The sequence below is a fragment of the Excalfactoria chinensis genome, chromosome 4, assembly GCF_039878825.1.
Source record: "Excalfactoria chinensis isolate bCotChi1 chromosome 4, bCotChi1.hap2, whole genome shotgun sequence".
NCBI lineage: Eukaryota > Metazoa > Chordata > Aves > Galliformes > Phasianidae > Excalfactoria > Excalfactoria chinensis.
The window spans coordinates 23,610,670-23,629,031 of NC_092828.1; the positions used below are offsets into that span (position 1 = coordinate 23,610,670).

At 37.3% G+C, this 18,362-nt stretch overlaps 1 protein-coding gene across 3 annotated transcripts in view; it reads right to left on the minus strand.

Annotated features, from left to right (window-relative positions):
• Positions 1-18,362, minus strand: part of CORIN (corin, serine peptidase) — a 117,224-nt gene that overhangs the window by 93,159 nt on the left and 5,703 nt on the right. For 2 of the 3 annotated variants that reach the window (XM_072334880.1, XM_072334879.1), the window contains exons 2-3: positions 6,590-6,734; positions 760-1,212 (exon numbers count right to left, since the gene is read on the minus strand). In XM_072334880.1, the coding sequence (XP_072190981.1) occupies positions 760-1,212; positions 6,590-6,734 (598 nt within the window). Of the gene's footprint in view, positions 1-759; positions 1,213-6,589; positions 6,735-6,968; positions 7,061-18,362 lie in introns of those variants that run through there. The other variant, XM_072334881.1, reaches the window with a different exon arrangement.

Sequence of the window (18,362 nt, forward strand, 5' to 3'; positions counted from 1 at the left end):
CATAGAAATTTTAAATAGACATTACATACAATGTGCTACTTTTAGGTCACTGGCCATCTCTTTTAATCTATTTCAGATACCTCCATAACCTGGAATAAGTATTGCCTCATGTTCAGATAAGATGAACATCTAAGGAATGATAGGCAATTAAAGAAAAACACGCGCATTTTAATATGACAACCTATATAAAGTTCAGAGTGTTAACAAATGAATATAAAGAAACCTTTCAACACTGACATGATCAATCAATAAAATTACTAAGGCAGTAATGAAGTGCACTTTTGTTTTTATAATGAAAATGAAAACTGATCATAGTTAAGTCTTATTGTTCTTTCTTGACATTCTGATAACAGTCCTCAGAAATGTCACTGGAAGTTTATTGCTGCACTGAGAAGTAACTTCAAATTAGAGGAGAACTAACACATAAACATAAAAAATGTTGCAACTGTCATTCCCAGTTCAGGAAGGTACTTACCACATATATATTTTCAACAGAATCTACAAAATTCGATCTACAAACTACATACAGTCTGCGATAATTCATTTCCAGGCTTGGTAAGCATGCAAGATTTTCTCTAGTTAAAGAACACACTGTAAATATTCATACCTGAGTAAACTTAGTGCATCTTCCTCTTTTTATCAAATGTTCTGATAACAATCAGTTGATTGTTTGCAACATGGAATATACATGACAATATGTAGCAATGTATTCTATACGTCTGAGTTAGAATTAGGAAGCCAAATAAAACATAAACTTACTTTCTTTCTGCCCCTTTTTCTGTGACACAGATGGATGAGTAGGACTTAATACAGGTAGAGTGGTCATCTTCTCTGTGATGTTAAAGGACAAATCTGTGGACAATGATAACTCCCCTTCTGTAGTTGCAAAAATCTGGGTGCTGTCTTCGGGGTCCTCCGATAAAGCAGCATCATTTGTAAGATCAGGATTGAGTACTGACGCTGGAGATGTAGGTGCAAATGCATTTTCCTGTAAAGTCTCTCTAAACATATTTGAGTTCGTGTTTATCTGGCTGACTTGGGATAAAGGCGTGGTGGTCCAGGAGGGAGTCCATGTGCTGATATCCACTGTGGGATCAGTCTTGGAATCATTTTCAACCATGTTTGGCAAAAGAATGCTAGATGTTTCGATGTCATCATTAACTGTGAGGAGCTCACTCTCATTTGAATAAAAGCATGTTTTCTCTAATACCCCTGGAAGAAAGGAAAAAATTCCAGTATTACTATCATCTGGAAGGATGGCATTGCTAGCAGGAACAGGAAGTGATTATCCCTCTATACTCAACACAGGTGAGGTCACACCTCGAGTACTGCGTTTTGGGCCCCTCACTGCAAGAAAGACATTGAGGCCCATTGAGGTGGAAATCAAAAGATTGAGCAGGAGGAAATATTTATTAATTGCAGCTAAAATTAACTGTCAGAAAACCCAAATTTCAGTTACAGTCTGAAGTAATTTTGGGTAAGAAGAATATGAAACCAAAAGAGTTGGTTTTCTTTTTTCACTGAGTAATATTCAACTGCAGCAACTGGAAGTAGAAAGAAAGACTTGTAAGGTTCCTGAAATGTAATGGGATTCAATGAAACAGCTACCCTTTGAGATTCACCAAATACTCATTTATGCATACTGGGCTGTTTTGGTTAAACTGTCACTGACTGTGAATAAAACTTTGTGTGTATCTTTCGCTAGCAGAGCCCAAGGGACCTTTATATCTATGCATGTGAAAGTTTCTGTTTTTCAACCAGCAAATGTGCATAATTCATTGTGATTTGGAGGAATTTACTGTGCGTTGTACAGAAGCAACAAAAAAATCTCCCACCCACAAATTATTTCAGCAGCAAATTTTCTTTCCTTGAGCAATCTGGTCAGGCCAAATGGAAAGAATGAATGTGCTTTGATTTCACAATTAAAACAAGTAGTAATATGATTTTTGCTAAAATCTTAGGAATTGTGACTGAGCACATACAGAGGTTATGATCACTCATATCTAGTTTTGTGTGGATGCTGTATTTCAAAATGAAGCTTTGAACCCCCATGAGTGGGAAGCCTACTTTGTTTCAAGTTTCAAACTTCAGCCATTTTTTTGCTGTAGCTTTCAAAAAGTTAAAATGAGAAAGTGAGCTTTTCTTCCTACTTTGAGAAAAAAAAAAAAAAACATTTTTTCCATGACTTGAGAATAGCTGAGGGGATTTTTTTCCACATTCTAGTCCTCCTCCCTAGGCTCTTCTCCTCCACTCAACACAAAAATAGAAGAAGTCTGGAAAATATCAGACCCAAAGAGCTATGAATAATGATTTAAAATTAAAGTAAAATGATTCACTACTTATATATCACTCAGCAGAATAGTAGGAAACACATTACAAGACAGGTGTAAGTTTAAAAGAAATTTTTAAAAATGTTTTGGCTTAATACAATGGACCAATAAATAATGTTAAGAAAAATATTGCATTTCATCCACTGGATTCTACCCACTCCCTCTTCACCCTATTTAATTCTCTGTCTGGAACAAGAATAATAGCTACCACTACCAACAAGGTCATTTTCTTCTTCTGAGATCCCTAGATACTTGTTTACTTCTTCAGCCCATTTTTCCAGCAATAATGCTTTTGTTCTCTTTTCAGTTACTTAGCCATAACAACTCTTCTTTTCTTGACAGGTGGACCACATGATGAACTGTCTTCCAGACAATTGGGAAGATCTGTTGCATCTCAGCTGACAATAAATATTATTGAATTTCTTTTAAGAATTTTTTTTTTTTGCTCACCAAATAACAGTCCTTACAGAGAGCAAGTGAAGGTTTGGGACATTAGGAAATTGATATTACTAGAGAGGGTTATGGGTATGCATACCTCTGGGTATGTATGACTTTCATACTTCCATATTTTCGTATATTTGAGTTAGAATTTTAAGTGAAATTTTCCAAACAGCAACCTTAGGACTCAAAAAGCCTAAAGAATCCAGCTTTTCCTCCTTTTAGAAGACTACTTTAGCAATTGGTTTGTTATGTGCTGGCAGGCACCATTACCATTAGAAGGTTTTAAAAGACTGAGTCTAGCCATGCTCTTTTAACTTATGCTTTGGATAATATTAGGAAATGTCTTCAGACTCTGTCCCAGTCAGTTAGCTGCACTTGCCTGGGTTCTGGTGTGTATGTTCTTGGGAGGGGTAGGCTAACCTGCAGCTTGGCACTCATTGCTGGCCAGCTCTGATCCCTATTAGTACGTAAGAGTTTTGGATCACCTTCCTGAAGCACCTTGCTCTCCTTCAACACATTCTTCCTGTCCTCTCATCCTCCAGTGCACAGAGTAGAGAATTTAAACACTTGATTGCAGTTTATAGACTCCACTCTCTCTCTGAATTAAGTTCATATTTTCTTTGATTATAGACCTTTTCCCCCCTAAATATCACAGTATGTTTTCAATCTTAATTTTTACCTACTGGAGATCTTTTACAGCATTAAAAGTTCTGCTGAAACTACCTAAACTTCAAGATTCCCAAGAAAACAACATTAGATGCTTTAAAATAGTCAATTTTTTTTTATTTTTTATTTTTTTGTAATCACTTCAGTAACTAGAAGTCATTTACTTCCTATCAATGTCTGCTATACAACTATACAAAACATATAATATAAAATGCAGAATATTAATTTTATTCATGTACACATACACATTTTATCCAACTATTCTCCAAATGTCAGTTTACAAAGAGCTGTGGACAGTAAATCACAGCCAGATAGCTAATTAGTTGAGAAATAGCTGTAACCAGTTTGGATTTGTGTCTCCAGCTACAGCTGGACACGTCCAGATGGCAGAAATATAAAGCATGGTGATTTTCATTGTGTTTGGTACAAAACCAAAGAACTGGCATGAGGCTCATTCAGTTCAAAGCAGTGCTCTGCCAACAGTCTTACTGATCATTTTCCAGTTCCTCCTCACTCTTGAGGAATTAATGTTTTATTTAAGGATCTGAAATGGACAGTTACAAGATCTAAAGAATAGTTGCACGGTTCAGGCCATTACATAGAGATTCTGGCAGTATATTCTGTGTATGATTTCTAACAGTTCACAGTAGGAAACCTCAAAAAGACCAAGTCTGTTTAAAAACCTAACTGAAAAGGGTAAAGCAGCCTAACAACACATGTAATGGATGAGGCAGTTACATGGAGAATAAAATAGTTCACTGCTATAACTAGCCAGCACATACCCAGTGAGATTCCTTCTGCAGCAGTCGGTCCCTATGAATGTGCACATTCTGAAGCCAAGGGCACATCTCTTATAATCACAGAATCATAGAGTCCTAGAAAGGTCCTTAAAGATCACTTAGTTCTAATTCCCCTGCTGCCGGCACAGATACTTTCCACTAGATCACAATGACCAAAGTCCCATCCATACTGACCTGGAACACCTCCAGGGATGGGGCATCCACAGCTACTCTGGACAGCTTGATCCAGCAACTCACTACCTTCATCGTCAAGAATTTCTTCCTGATATCTAACTTAAATCTACCCTGTTTTAGCTCAAAATCATTACCCTTTATATGCCCTTGTGAAAAGTCTCCATCTTTCTAAGGCATTTTAAGTATTGAAAGGCTCCAGTAAGTTCTCTGTGGTGCCTTCTCTTCTAGAAATTCTCAGTTCTAGACTAGAGCTCTCTATGTTTGGATCACCAGTGAAACACACTAGACTGACAACAGCAGAATTTAACTCTTCCGTTAGGTAGAGAGATAGGAACAGAATTTTGAAGTTCTTTGTTACTGGTTTGAAGTGAATATTAATTACTATTCTGGATATAGTGTATATTCAATAATAATACATTAGACATTTAAAAGTTGCCCACAGAATTTCTTCACTTAACTCCAGACATTAGATATGATTTATTTCTAGGCTATCAATGCACATAAAACAGAAGCTACTGTAAAAAATATATATATAATAGTAAATTCTATTCATGAAAACTCAAAAGATGCTTAAGGGAACTGCCAATTTGAGATATGAGTAATAAAATCAAGCCTTATTCTATACCTTATAGTAATTGCACAGTCCTAAGAAGATATAGCCCTGATTTTTGCTACATAAGTAGTATCAGAACAAGTCCCATTTCCTCTTTCCCTAGAGGACTTAATACATTTTAATATGGCATGGCAATACACGCCTCAGAGGAAGAGAATGGGTAGAGCTGACAAATACGCCTGCTTCTTCATTCACTTTCTCACCAAAGAACGAAAATCTAGGGCAGAGGATATGAAGGATATAAATGGAATCCTAAACATAAGGAAAGTAAATTGAGTGGCATCGTATGTCTTAATTACCAGACTTACTTAATCCACTTCATCATGTTCTCAGTTTAAAGACACATCCCAAGACTCGGTTGTCAATCATAGCATTCATTAGCTTTGTTTTTCTGACTTACCTAACCCAAGCTAAATGAAAAGAACAGGTCTACACTGTCTTGTCATAAATCCTTTACAGACTGAATTGAAAAAACAGATTTACATTATCATTGTTTTGACAGAGGTGAAAGTGCTATTGAAACAAGCGTTTGGTATATATAAATATATATGTCTATATATACACATATATGCTGAGCAGCCCTTATATATATATGTGTGTGTGTGTGTGTGTGTGTGTGTGTGTGTGTGTGTGTGTGTAAGTAATACCTCCTATTTTATTTGTCAGAGACAAATGTTGTTGGGAAGGCAGTAGAGGTTGAACCTTCCCACCAGTATTTCACAACATATTGTTGCAGTGTGACAGATGGAAGCAAAGGGGCAATTCAACAAAATGGCATCTGACATGGAAGTGTGTAATGAAGCTAAGCCTTCCACACAGAAAAAAGGCACTATTGACATTCATTGGTGCTTGCTGAATGTTTATGGAGACCAAACAGTGAGCATCAGTGCAGTGAGGTAGTACATGGTATGTTTCAGCAGTGGCAACAGCAAATCACCTCCACTGGAGCAGACTTACAGGTGTGGCACAGAAGCTCATGTTCACTGCTGGTGAAAATGCATAGCTAATGGTGGTGGCTGTATCAAAAAATAGTGTTCTGTAGCTGAGAATTTGCTTTAAAAAATAGCGCTGCTATGCTTTTTGCGTCTTTTGCAGTTTGCATAGAAATCAATAGGTTACTTTGTAAGTAGTGTCTCCTATGTTTACACACATGCACACTCTCTCACATTAGCACACACTGGATGTGCTTCTGAAGTACTGAACAAGAAAATCAAGAAAACGCATAAATAAGCTGAACAAGAAAATACATAAATGCCCAATATAAAGGTCATCTTGTACCTGTAAAAAAACATCTTCATACTACCTCTTCAAGTAGCGTGCTCATAAAAAATGAACAGGTTTCTTTGTTACCTTAAATAAAGTTTAAATGTATAAATCTAAGCAGCATATTTATCTCTTTGTAACAAGCATTACTCTTTCACTAGGTAATTAATTCTTTCAGTAGATGTACTAAAATACACCTTGAATATCCACAATTACATTAGCACTTGAGAATGCAGTTATATCTCAGTCTCCATTTCATTCATTGGAAATGAGTTGATTGACTCCATTAGCATAGCACTCACCTACAAAGGTAAGCAGAATAACCAGCAAAAGGATAAGGGCACAGATGCATGGAATCAATACCAGGAGCAAAAGTCGAAGGAACTTGGCAGAAGCCAGTTTTTGAGAGCAGCCATCTCCCACACTATCCTCATCTGTTCCTAAGACCTGAAAAACAAAAGAGTATAGTTTTACCATTTTTACTGTCACTTGGTAATTCCTGTTTTCCAAGAGCAGGCCTACCCCACATTTCACAAAGCAGATGGGTTATTTAAATATACACTACAGATGGTTTTTAGATTCTTAATGAGAAGTTGCAACTTCTTGGTAGACAGCTGACTGTATAGTTGGAGTAATACAAGCATATAGTTGTCTGCCAGAGGGTATCTAAGAAAGACTCACCAATGCTGAAGCCTTCAGTCAAGATGGAAGCCCACCAATGCTGAGGCTCACCAGAAAAACTCCACAAAAGTGAGAAAAGAGATGCTACCTTAGCAGTGCTCAGCCCTTAAATGGGATCTAGGAGAGGTGGAGCCAAGCTCCACCCCTTCTGGGAGCACAGCTGAATTACCTTCACCTGTGCTCCCACAGCTGACTCATCATTTGCCTCAGATGGTTAAAGAGATTCGGGCTATGATCAACAGTTTCCCTCACAACTGAGTGTAATCCGTGACATTAATTTTAGTTTACCCAGTATCCATGAATTTACAATTTCACTGAAATTTCTAAACCTTTCCCATGGTCTAGAAGTTGGACAGACAATTCATTTGAGAAAAAGGAAAAGAAAAAGAAAAAAATAAAAAAAAAAAAAAGAGAGAGAGAGAGAGAAAAGAAAAGCATCAGTAATGAGACTAAACACAGCTTATTTCCTAACTAAAAATTAGCAGTTACCAGCTCCTGACGACCTTCATGTTCTTAAGGATTTTTAAATAAATAATCAGGAAATGATGAAAGACTTTGTTGTAAGTGACAATAAATGTGATAAAGATCATTGCACTTATTATCTACAATAACGTTATCTCGCTTTCAAAGTACTTTACCATGCTATAACTTAATACAGTATTCTATGGAGTTTGGAAGTAATATTTTGTATTCTGTGAATCAAATACAGAAAAACCTCAGTTGAGGTGCACAAACCTTTGATTAAACAGTTATTCAAAGTATATACTGTAGCCACGGGGGGAAAAGGAAACATTCAGAAACAAAGCTCCATAAAGGCTATGATCTCGGATATTAGAAGCATGTACTCTTTAAATAGAAACAGAACTAAAATACAAAATGTACTTTTAATAGCAAGATTGAAACTGCTATTACTAAGTTAATACATCTTTAATCAAAATTAACTAAAAATAATTCCTTTTTTCCCTATAATAAGATGAAATAGGATGATAGAACAATTAACTCCAGACAGTCTCCCAAAAAGATGAGTCATTAGTTAAAACCTACAAATAATAGTTTAGCCTCTTTGTCAGAAAAATCAATCATGTTGAAGTTGTGACAGGATACAAGAGTGTAAATGCATCCATTACACTGACAAACTCTTTCCAAAGAACTTAACACATGTATTATTAGCCTTGTAAATGACAGTCTCTGCATGAGACAATCCCTTTGACTGCTTTTGCTCTAAGTGCTTTTCTGTGAGAAACAGTTTACCAGAGTGAGAATGAAAAGGATGGTAATACTTCAAACACCGAGGCACAAGAAAAAAGGGTTTTCATGTTCTGGAGAAAAGGGTGACTTACAGGAACCTAAATCCAAAGAAGAGTTAGTCCCTGCTTGACTATGGAACATCTTTAAGTCCATACTTGCCTACACTTTTAGATTAAAGTCTTCAAAATCTGCCTCGGGTCTTCCTTCAGATCATGCTGGTGTTTGGCAGCTTAGCATCTACATAGAGTTAGCTTCACTGGATTTGATAACCTTGGTTTGTTCAGTCTGTATCTTGCCCCTCTGGGAGGTCTGAGTGCAGGTAGCACAGAAATAACACAGCTCTGTTCTGAATACAACTCTTCCAAAACACAGCTGCCCTAACTTCAACTTTCAACTGCTTTTGAAAGCACAGCCAAAAAAGAGAAAATGGCATTAAATTGCCTTTTCTAATAGTACAGTGGTTACAGTGTTCCCTCAGGAAATGGTGCTGTTGAATTCAATTCCCTGTTCAGCCTGAATATTAGATCCGCAGTTCAGTAGAGTATCACAACCATCTGAACATAGGCTCCTCATGAATCACACTGTCCCTTGATATTCTGTGAAAAAGAACATAGTCCTGGTGCGTCAATAATAGGGAGCAGGACTATCAAATACACAGACTACTGAGCTTCTGACATCTCTTGCTTGTATGTTCCTGTTTCTGTGAGAATTTCTTTTAAGTCTGTTGTCACTGTGAATACTAGATACTTCAATAGAATGTTTATACTAAAGGACAACTTTAAATATATTTTTCCCTTATCAGCTCCTAAAAGGAATAAAAAAAATCCCAGTCTTTGCATTGGCAACTTACAGCCAAAGATTTAAAGAGATTGTTATACCCAAAATGTATTGTCAATGACTGCTCAATAAAAGAACGTTTGACTGGTAAAGATTTTTCTCTCAGTACTTTCAATTGCTTGTTTTGTATAACAGTAAGTACAGGCAAATAAACAGCATGTTGTATTTTTCCCTTCTACAGGAAATGACCTCATGAAAAACACTAAACCTATTTGAAATCATCATTAGTGACTCAGCAAGCATAACCATAACCGTAATTATCCATCATTTCTATATCTATTCAAAGTTTTTTTCCATTAATTTCTGTGGTGAATATGAAATAAAACTAGAGGCAATGCTAATGGTTCCTATGTCATCAATGAAACTTAATGAAGAGTCCTAGAGATAAATATAAATGCCTTTTACCTGCTCTTTACATATTTCCTGATCCTGTTTCTTTTCCTCTTGCCACCAAATACTGCACACAAAGAATACAAGTACCAGTTTTAAGTGCTTTAAGTATTAAATGGTATCTTCATCAAATTCAGTCCTGCTCTGTCTTCCTAGTTCTTCTTGACCACCACTATTCCTAAGGATTAGGAAGGGTACCACTACAATTCCTGGTAGCCTAATTTTAGATCAGTAAGTGGCAAGAAAAGAAGGGTGAACTTCAGTCTCATTAAAAACTTTGGAAGTTGTCAGCCCCAGCATGGACTTACAAAGAGTAATATTCCTAAGGGGCTATGAATCCAAACAGTCATAGAAGTCATAGATATTGGAATTGACCAAAAAAAAAAAAAAAAAAAAAAAGTCTATAGAAGGAAACACACTTATTCATTGGGTACTCCATTCTCTATGTTTCTAAGACTTAGGTATCTTCTAGACATAATCTTATCCCTCTTTCCAAGGGAAGAGCAAGAAGACTTTAAGACTTTGAAGCAGAATCCTCAAGGGTAGACTGAAAGAGGTTAAACCTCAATGCTAGCAGTTTGGGCATAGAATATATTTTGCACAGTAGTAGACCCAAATATATTCTCAGTTCTTGAAGAATACTGGTGCAAGTTCCCTTCCTAACACTGATGTTAGAAAGCTTGACTCAAGAAAGACTTTCTTTCAGCTAAATGCTGTGTACAATATAGGTAGGAAATTTCACTGTTTGGCTTTTGAGGCAACAAGTCACTTCCTTTAAAACTGATGTTGTGTTAAACAAGAATTTAGTTTGAATACAGGATGATTTTATAATATCAGATTATTTCTTCTGACAGCTAAAACACTGTCCCTAGCGAAATGCCACTGAGTGCTACTTAACATCCGAATACTGTTCTGTAAGTGTTGGTTGCAATTAAGGAAAAACAACATGAAGTCTGGCTAATTTCAGTTCAGAATTTTAAAAAATCCTAGTCTCACTCAGGATGGCTGGATCAGGCTTCTCTACACTGATTTTCTGAATCCACAGAGGCAAAGAAAAGACAAGGAGAAAAACAGGCTCATCTAACAGCAGAAAGATTAAAATCTGATTGGACCAAAATTCATATCTTCTGCAAGATATGGGAACAAATTGATCTCAAGGATGTCATTCCAATAGCATGCCTGTGAAATTAAGGCCCAGAAATGACAAAATACATTAACGTTTATGGATGAAAAGCCTACAGTAGCACAAAATTTTCCTTTTAGATACAAAAATTATCTAAGCTATTAATCTGTAAAACAATCTGAATCACAGCATAAGCACCTGGCAAAAATATGTCCTGTTGTTCTCATCACAAAGCTAACAAATGATGTTCCAATAAGGAAATAATCATTAGAGCTGACAGTATAAAGTTAGTACTTTCTGCACATGCTGGATCTTTGTATCAACTTCTGGGTCACAAACATCAAAATATCTTGGGCAAGACAAGTACTAAAGCACTGTGCAGTGTTTATATTGGAAAGTGGTGGGAAAAAAGACAAGAAATACTACTGTGAAATGCAGAAATAATGTCACTCGAGGACAGTAAATATGTGGCCTTGTAGAATTCATTGTGTTATGGGGGAATCTGCCATCCAGCAATAGCTGATGTGTGGAAAATGTTAGATTATGAAAGCTACGCAGTTATTTACACGTCCCTGATATCATTCCCATTCCAAAGTTGAAACAGTGCTCTGGTGTCAGCTTTTGTTATATTATCGACTCTCATGATGCCAGTCTTAAAACTCTAAAGATTAGATTCATGTGACTGTGTCACCCCTTTACAGTTTTCCTTTCTGTGTAATGGAAGAGAGTTCCCAGTTCTTACCGTTACGGAGCAAAAACTGAACATACTTGTTGTCAATGTTTAAACATAAGACAGAACTGAAAAATAAACCTAAACATTCTTAGATGCTCTTTTGACCAGTACAATATTTCAAATGCCAAAGAGTGAGTAACAGAAACTACAAGTGTTCTACATTTCTTATCAGACCTGTCTAGTTCACGTGAAAGCATGGCAGTCAGCAAAGCACTATTCCATTCACAAAAAAAAAAAAAAAAGTAATACCATCCTTAATAGTCACTATAACAAGCAGAAAGTCTAAGATAAATCATCCAAATGAACAAGCAAAGTCATGTGCTAAAAACCAGGACAAAAAGTCACTGGAAATGAGGTTTTGCACAATTTTTCATTTCAAATGTCAGAGGAATCAGAGAGCCAAGCTGAAATGGGTCATCTTAAGAATGGATATTAAGGAAGCAACAGAACTTGGCCATTGAGCACCATTTGTCTGCAAACACAATACTCAGATTTGAATATATACCACTAATTTAAAAGTGCCATAGTTATTCTAAAAGGAAATAGTGTGGTTTAAAGAGGGAAAATAGTTTCTTCATACAGCAAGTCAGTAAACATTAGCAGCACGTTACTGCCACATGAATTATTATTTGCAAAATGAAATGTATCAGGTTTTTATAGTAGTTCAAGCTCACTGTAATCCTTTAACTTCCCCCAGCAAATTCCACATCCTCTGAAAAGTCACACATTACTGACATAATACATTCCAAGTTCACTGAGATGACAGGGCCTCCTCTCCCATCTATGTAATAAAATACTCTGGCTTACCCTTACTTTAACCACTGGCGTACAGACATACTAAGCCATTCCCCCAGACTGAAATACAAAGTATTCAAGTAGGGGAGATGTCATATAAAGCTGGGAACTTCTTTATTTCATAGAATCATAGAATGAATTATAGAATGGTTTGGGTTGAAAGGGATCATCTAGTTTCAAGCCCCCTGCTATAGGTTCCCACTAGACCAGGCTTTTCAAAGCCCCATCCAGCCTCACCTTGATCATCTCCATGGTGGGAGCATCAACAGCCTCACTGGGCAACCTGTTCCAGTGTCTCACCATCCTCACAGTAAAGAATATCTTCCCAATATCTAGTCTAAACCAACCTTCTTCCAGTTTAAGACCATTTTTCCTTATCCTGTTGCTACCCATCCTTATAAAAAGTCTTCCACAGCTTTCCTGTAGGCCCCTTTCAGGCACTGAGAGGCCACTGCAAGCTGCAAGGTCCCCCTGGAGCCTTCCCCAGGTTTAAGAGTCCCAACTATCTCAGCCTGTCCTTGTAGGGGAGGTGCTCCAGCCCCCTATTTCACTCTATTTCCATTAATAAATATACAGAAATATATAGTTGATCCTAAATGCAGTGTTCCGCTGGATTCTTATGGCTGAAGTTAGCCTGAAATGCTTTTAAGATTCCTATTTCTCGTTTTCACTTTAAGTAGTGATAATCATATATCAGAGATGCTTCCTATGGGAGACACAATGTGCTAAGTAAGGTGGTTGTTTGCCCTCCAGGTTACCACCGAGACCCATTGGTCACTTCTGTTCAGGTGATCTTTGAAGCTATTATTAATCCAACATGAGACTGCAAAGTAAAAACCCCAACTGAGCATTACTAGAAGTCATTATTCAGACTAACTAAAATTCATTTGCTGTTCTTTCTTTCACTTGTTTCTGGAGTACAGCTTTGGGATTCTTGATTCATAACAATTTCAGCAGTTTTGTGAGACACACAAAATTTGAAACTGAGAAATGTATAAAGATGTGCATGAGAAGGTCAGAAGAGACTTGTCTCATCCTGCTCTGTGACAATGCAGTTCTGGTTTTGATCCAGCTTCAGTTCAAGAAAGTTCCAAGGGTAAGTTTACTGAGACAAAATCCAAATATATGTGAGGTACCTTCTGCATATTTGAGAACCTGCATTTTGCATTGGAATATGACTGCAGACTCCTTAAGCATGCCCATCTTTGGATCATCTAGCTGAGGCACTAACAGTTGTCAGAGCCAGCAACAAGAAAATCAGAGTTTTTATGTGGGATGACACACGCATATGAATGCCATGCTGCCAGTGGTGTCTGTGTTACTATCATACAGCACACGTTCATTTCAAGAGAAAGCCAGCTCCTGGTGAGCCATCTCTTCCACAATTCGTTCTTTACTTTCTGAAGGCTTTGAGGGAGGAAGAGATAAGTTGGTCACTCGGATATATGCACTACAGCCAGGACAGATGTAGCTCTGAGGAATTTATTCTCATTGCATTCATTTTTGGGGTAAAGGCTCCCGTGTTTTCTCTGGGTAATGTAGTAGACTTTGGAGGTACTTAAGGTACTTGGAAAAACTATTTGATACTGAAATTTGTCTAAAATAATATAATGATTGGTCTCCCTGAAAAGATTTGATTTAGACATCAGAAAAATACTCACAAGCAAAATATTGACCTCGGTTCTGAACTACAGGAGGTCTATTCTTAACATCTCATGGAAAGCAGAGGAGATAGAAAAGTTTTCTCTGGATTTCACATATCTAGCATGATACCTAGTATGATAACTGCTCTTCACCTCACTTAAAGAGATTTAGACACACCATTTAGCCATTGAATAGAGCCGGTACTGCTGTATGAATTAAAAGAGAAAAAAATAAAGAGTATTTATCACTATGGAAGAATAGTTATATCACCTCTTCAATAGCAGTATCTTTGAATCTCTTCATTTTTCAAAAGAAGTGCTGATGAGAAGCTTTGTGATGCACATTTACATATTACATATATTTACAATTGTTTATAAGTTTCACTGATATGAATTTGTAACTACAACTAATGGATTTTCCCATATTTACAATAGAATTGTTGAATTTTCAAGAACAGTCAGAATGAGAAATAGTTGAGTTTATGGCAAACACTGCAATGCTAAGCTCTCACTTCTTTATTAATAACAGCTTGTAGCAAAGATGTGTGATGTTGCCATGCCACATAACCAAAGCAAGATTTAGTAAGCATATGGAAAATATCAAAGATTTCTCAAAAGCTAACGTGGAAGACATTCATTTTAAGAACCAAGCTATGGTTAGCATTATCTGGTATTTCTCAGTACCAGAACAAGAACATCAATTCAGCCTACCTCAGCAGGCAGCAGGAAAGTGTCCGCGGGAAATGAATCTTTAATTAATACAGAATTCATGCTTTGGGATTTATTTATTTTCAAGTTTCTAGGACTTTCAAACATTACTCATGTGAAGTTTAAACAGTGCCATGTTGTTTTTCTGAACCACTTATATTCCTTCCTGGTTACCCACACATTCAGTGCATGGTGGCTTGTTAAGCAGGTATAAACTGCAATGGCAATTCCCTGGCTATACACTGCTGAGCATCTTAATTCAGAGTGTATGGGAGAAGCTTACAGTACTGGCTTCAAGTTCTTGTTTTGCTAAGAATTCAATAAGCGGTTGCCATGAGCCATTAGCACCAGAAAACAAAAGTGGAAACCATGAGAAAAGAAAAAAAATCGTAATGGCCTAAATTGTGCCAAGGAAAAGATGCCTACAAAAAAATAATAAATCATTTAAAGGGGTAGAAGGATCCAGTTAGAGGAAAACCTCCTCTTGAGAACAATTTTCAAGCTAAGAAACTTAGAAGAAGCAAAGAGCAATCCTGGCTGCCCCGTGGCTCACAGTCAGTGCACTGATCACCGACAGTGTGTAAATTCTACCAGAAAGCCCATCTGAGAAAGAAAACTAGACATCATTAATGAATATACTTCATTTTTTCCTATTAATGCCAGACCAGTAGGTTCTGTCTTCTGAACTTGAAGTCAACCAGTATACGATATATCTGCCATGCCTATTGCTCATTGTACGGTTACCTAAATATTTAAAATCATAAGCTATCAACAACGTGAATTGAACACTAATCTGGAATGCAAGGTAGAGAAATGGCAGGATTCTTCTTAAAAGCATTTGTCTCTTATGTTTCAAGCATTTCTTATCCATGGAAATGCTATTCTCACAATATAATGTTCTGCTTAGAGGAAATTAAAATTTTAGATTTGAATGTGTGATTTTAAATTTATGCTAATTATTTTTTCTGAATTGTGAATAAAAACATAATTGAATCTTGGACCAAGGATGAGAGCCACAACAATATTAATCAAAGTAAAGTTGTGGCTTAGAATAAAAGCAAAGTTTCGTCTGTTCTGAGTAGCTGGACAGTTATTTGTCCTTGTCCCAGAGATGAAAATGAAATTACATAATGTCTCACAGGTCAATAATCTACTAAGTACAAAATGCAGAGGATAAAATGCATTGATTTTTTTCAATAGGGTACCATTTTTTTTTTCAGAAACATCGCCTTGGAGCTTTTTGCTTCAATAGGAGAAAATTAAGAAAAGAAAGGGTGTTTTCTGGAAATATCAGTGCCTTATGACAGAAATAATTGAAGAGATGACTAGGGATTAAACCTATTTGTCACAGTCTGAGTTATAAAACAATGAGCTGGAACAGAAAACTCAAGATTGAAGCATATTAACAAGGCATTTACATGGGTGTAAGCTTTTGGCTATGACTTTGATATAGTATCAAAGATTTTTGGATCATATATGGATTTATGGGATTAAAAACTTCCATCTAAGTCTATGAAACAATAACAATCTAGTGAATTATTTTGCCAAAGAAGAAAATTTCTACTGTATTAATGGCTAGGACTATTCAGCATCATTGTCATCCCTAGAACAGATGCCAGTTTTCCTCCCATTCACATCTTCACTGGAAATTTACAAGAATTACATAATAATCCTATCTGTGACGAGGAAAAAGCAAATGAAAACCATCTGGGTTCTTATCCCTTCCAGGTCACTAGCAACACTATTACATACACTCTGACTTTGCAAGGGAGAGGAAGAATTGTTAATGACTTTTAAACAGATTCCACCATCACCTCAGACTTCTTTTCCAGACCTATCTGCATGCATTACATATTACTTCAACTTATATCTTTAAAACAGCTGAGCAAGAACAAAGCTATGTTTTAAAAAGGCATTTTCTGCTGAATTATTTTGTGGCATGCTTACCACAGATCATTTAGCAACAGATCAATAAATAAAGATAGCTACTTCACAACTTCCAATATTCTTTCAGATATATTATCCATCCTGTCTTCATAGTTGCACAGAACCAACATCTTCCAAACAGCAACCCAACTCTCAGCAATGTCTGTCTCTAAGCACTGCGTGACATCAAGAATGAACACGTTATTAAAGCAAGGTGGGCTCGGCTGTCTGCATTTCTTCCTGCAAATGGGAAAATGGAGGAGACTGGGGAAAGCCTGGCAACTTCTAGTATGTTCTGCATCTACAATCTCCAGGTCCCACTGGTTCTGTGACCACTTTAACACAGGCAAAATAATCCATACAGCAAAAGACATGACGCTGGAAGAATGAGCAATGGAAAATAGAGTACATCAATACCTCAGGGAATTCCAGAGCAGACACTACACATTTACTCCACTATTATACGAATACAGAACCACAGATTGAAGAGACCTCGGATGCAAAGCTTCTCAGTGCTATCAGCAGTTCTGTTCTAAAAACTGCTCTGACTCATCTCTGAAACCTAACGAGGAGCAGGTAAGTGATTTTTTACTGCTTCGCACATAGGCAGAAAGGGAAAAACAAGGTTCACTTCTTAGAAAATGCTCCCAAGTAACTTTCAGTACTATTGGAGTGACAGCATAGGCTATTTTGAAATAAGGAGTAGTGTGAGGTGAAGGGCAATGACAATCTGAGCAATTACTATTGCTATTAAATCACTGCTAAATTAAATCTATTTGGTATCAAAAAAGATCAGACGTGGAAGATTTTAGCACATTCATTTTTTTAAACACTAGGTTTAGCTTATGTCAGAACTGAGTGTTACAGGTTTAGGAAAGAGAAGAAGATGTGCTGACAGCCACTGACCACCTAGTCCCAAAGCAGGAACATCATCCACTGAGAATTAAGCTTGAAAACCCTCTCAACTACAAAACAGAAATTGGAATAGATGCAGACCCAAAAAAGGAAATTTATATCTACCTTCAATTCCTTCCTTCTAAAATTTGGGTAAAGATGACTTAAATGTTCAAAATAAAGATACTTTTTTTTTTGAGAAAAGGTGAGCCTTGGAATTTAGGAAGAGCAGAAGCTTGCAGGAGCACCTGCAGTAACACAGCTTGGCAGTCCACTTGACAAGTTTAGGAGCTGTTCCCTCTAGATTATTCTATGAGAAAGAAATTAGAAAATCTCATTGATCTGTGTTTTCTCTCTCGTCATTTTTTCCTTTTTTTTTTTTTTTTTTAAATCACAGAATCACAGAATGACCCGGGTTGGAAGGGACCTCAAGGATCATGAAGTTCCAACCCCCCTGCCTGGCAGGGCCACCAAACTTCCATGTTTACTAGATCAGATTGCCCAGGGCTCCATCCAACCTGACCTTGAACACCTCCAAGGATGTGGCATCCACAACCTCCCTGGGCAGCCTGTTCCAGGACCTCACCACTCTCCTAGTAAAGAACTTCCCCCTGACATCCAACCTAAATCTTCCCTCTTTCAACTTAAAACCATTTCTCCTTGTCCTGCAATTATCAGCCCTTTCAAAGACTTTACTCCCCTCCTGATTATAGGTTCCCTTCAGGTACTGAAAGGCTGCAACGAGGTCACTCCGCAGCCCTCTTTTCTCCAGGCTGAACAAACCCAGCTCCCTCAGTCTGTCTTCGTAAGGGAGGTGCTCCAGCCTACTGATCATCTTTGTCACCCTGCTCTGGACCCTTTCCAACAGCTCACTGTCTTTCTTGTACTGAGGGCTCCATACCTGGACACAGTGCTCCAGATGGGGCCTCACAAGAGCAGAGAGGGACAATCACCTCCCCATCCCTGTTGGCCACCCCTCTCCTGATGGAGCTCAGGATACCATTTGCCTTCTGAGCTGCAAGAGCACACTGCTAGCTCATGTCAAGCTTCTCATCCATCAGTACCCCCAGATCCTTCTCTGCCGAGCTGCTCTCAAG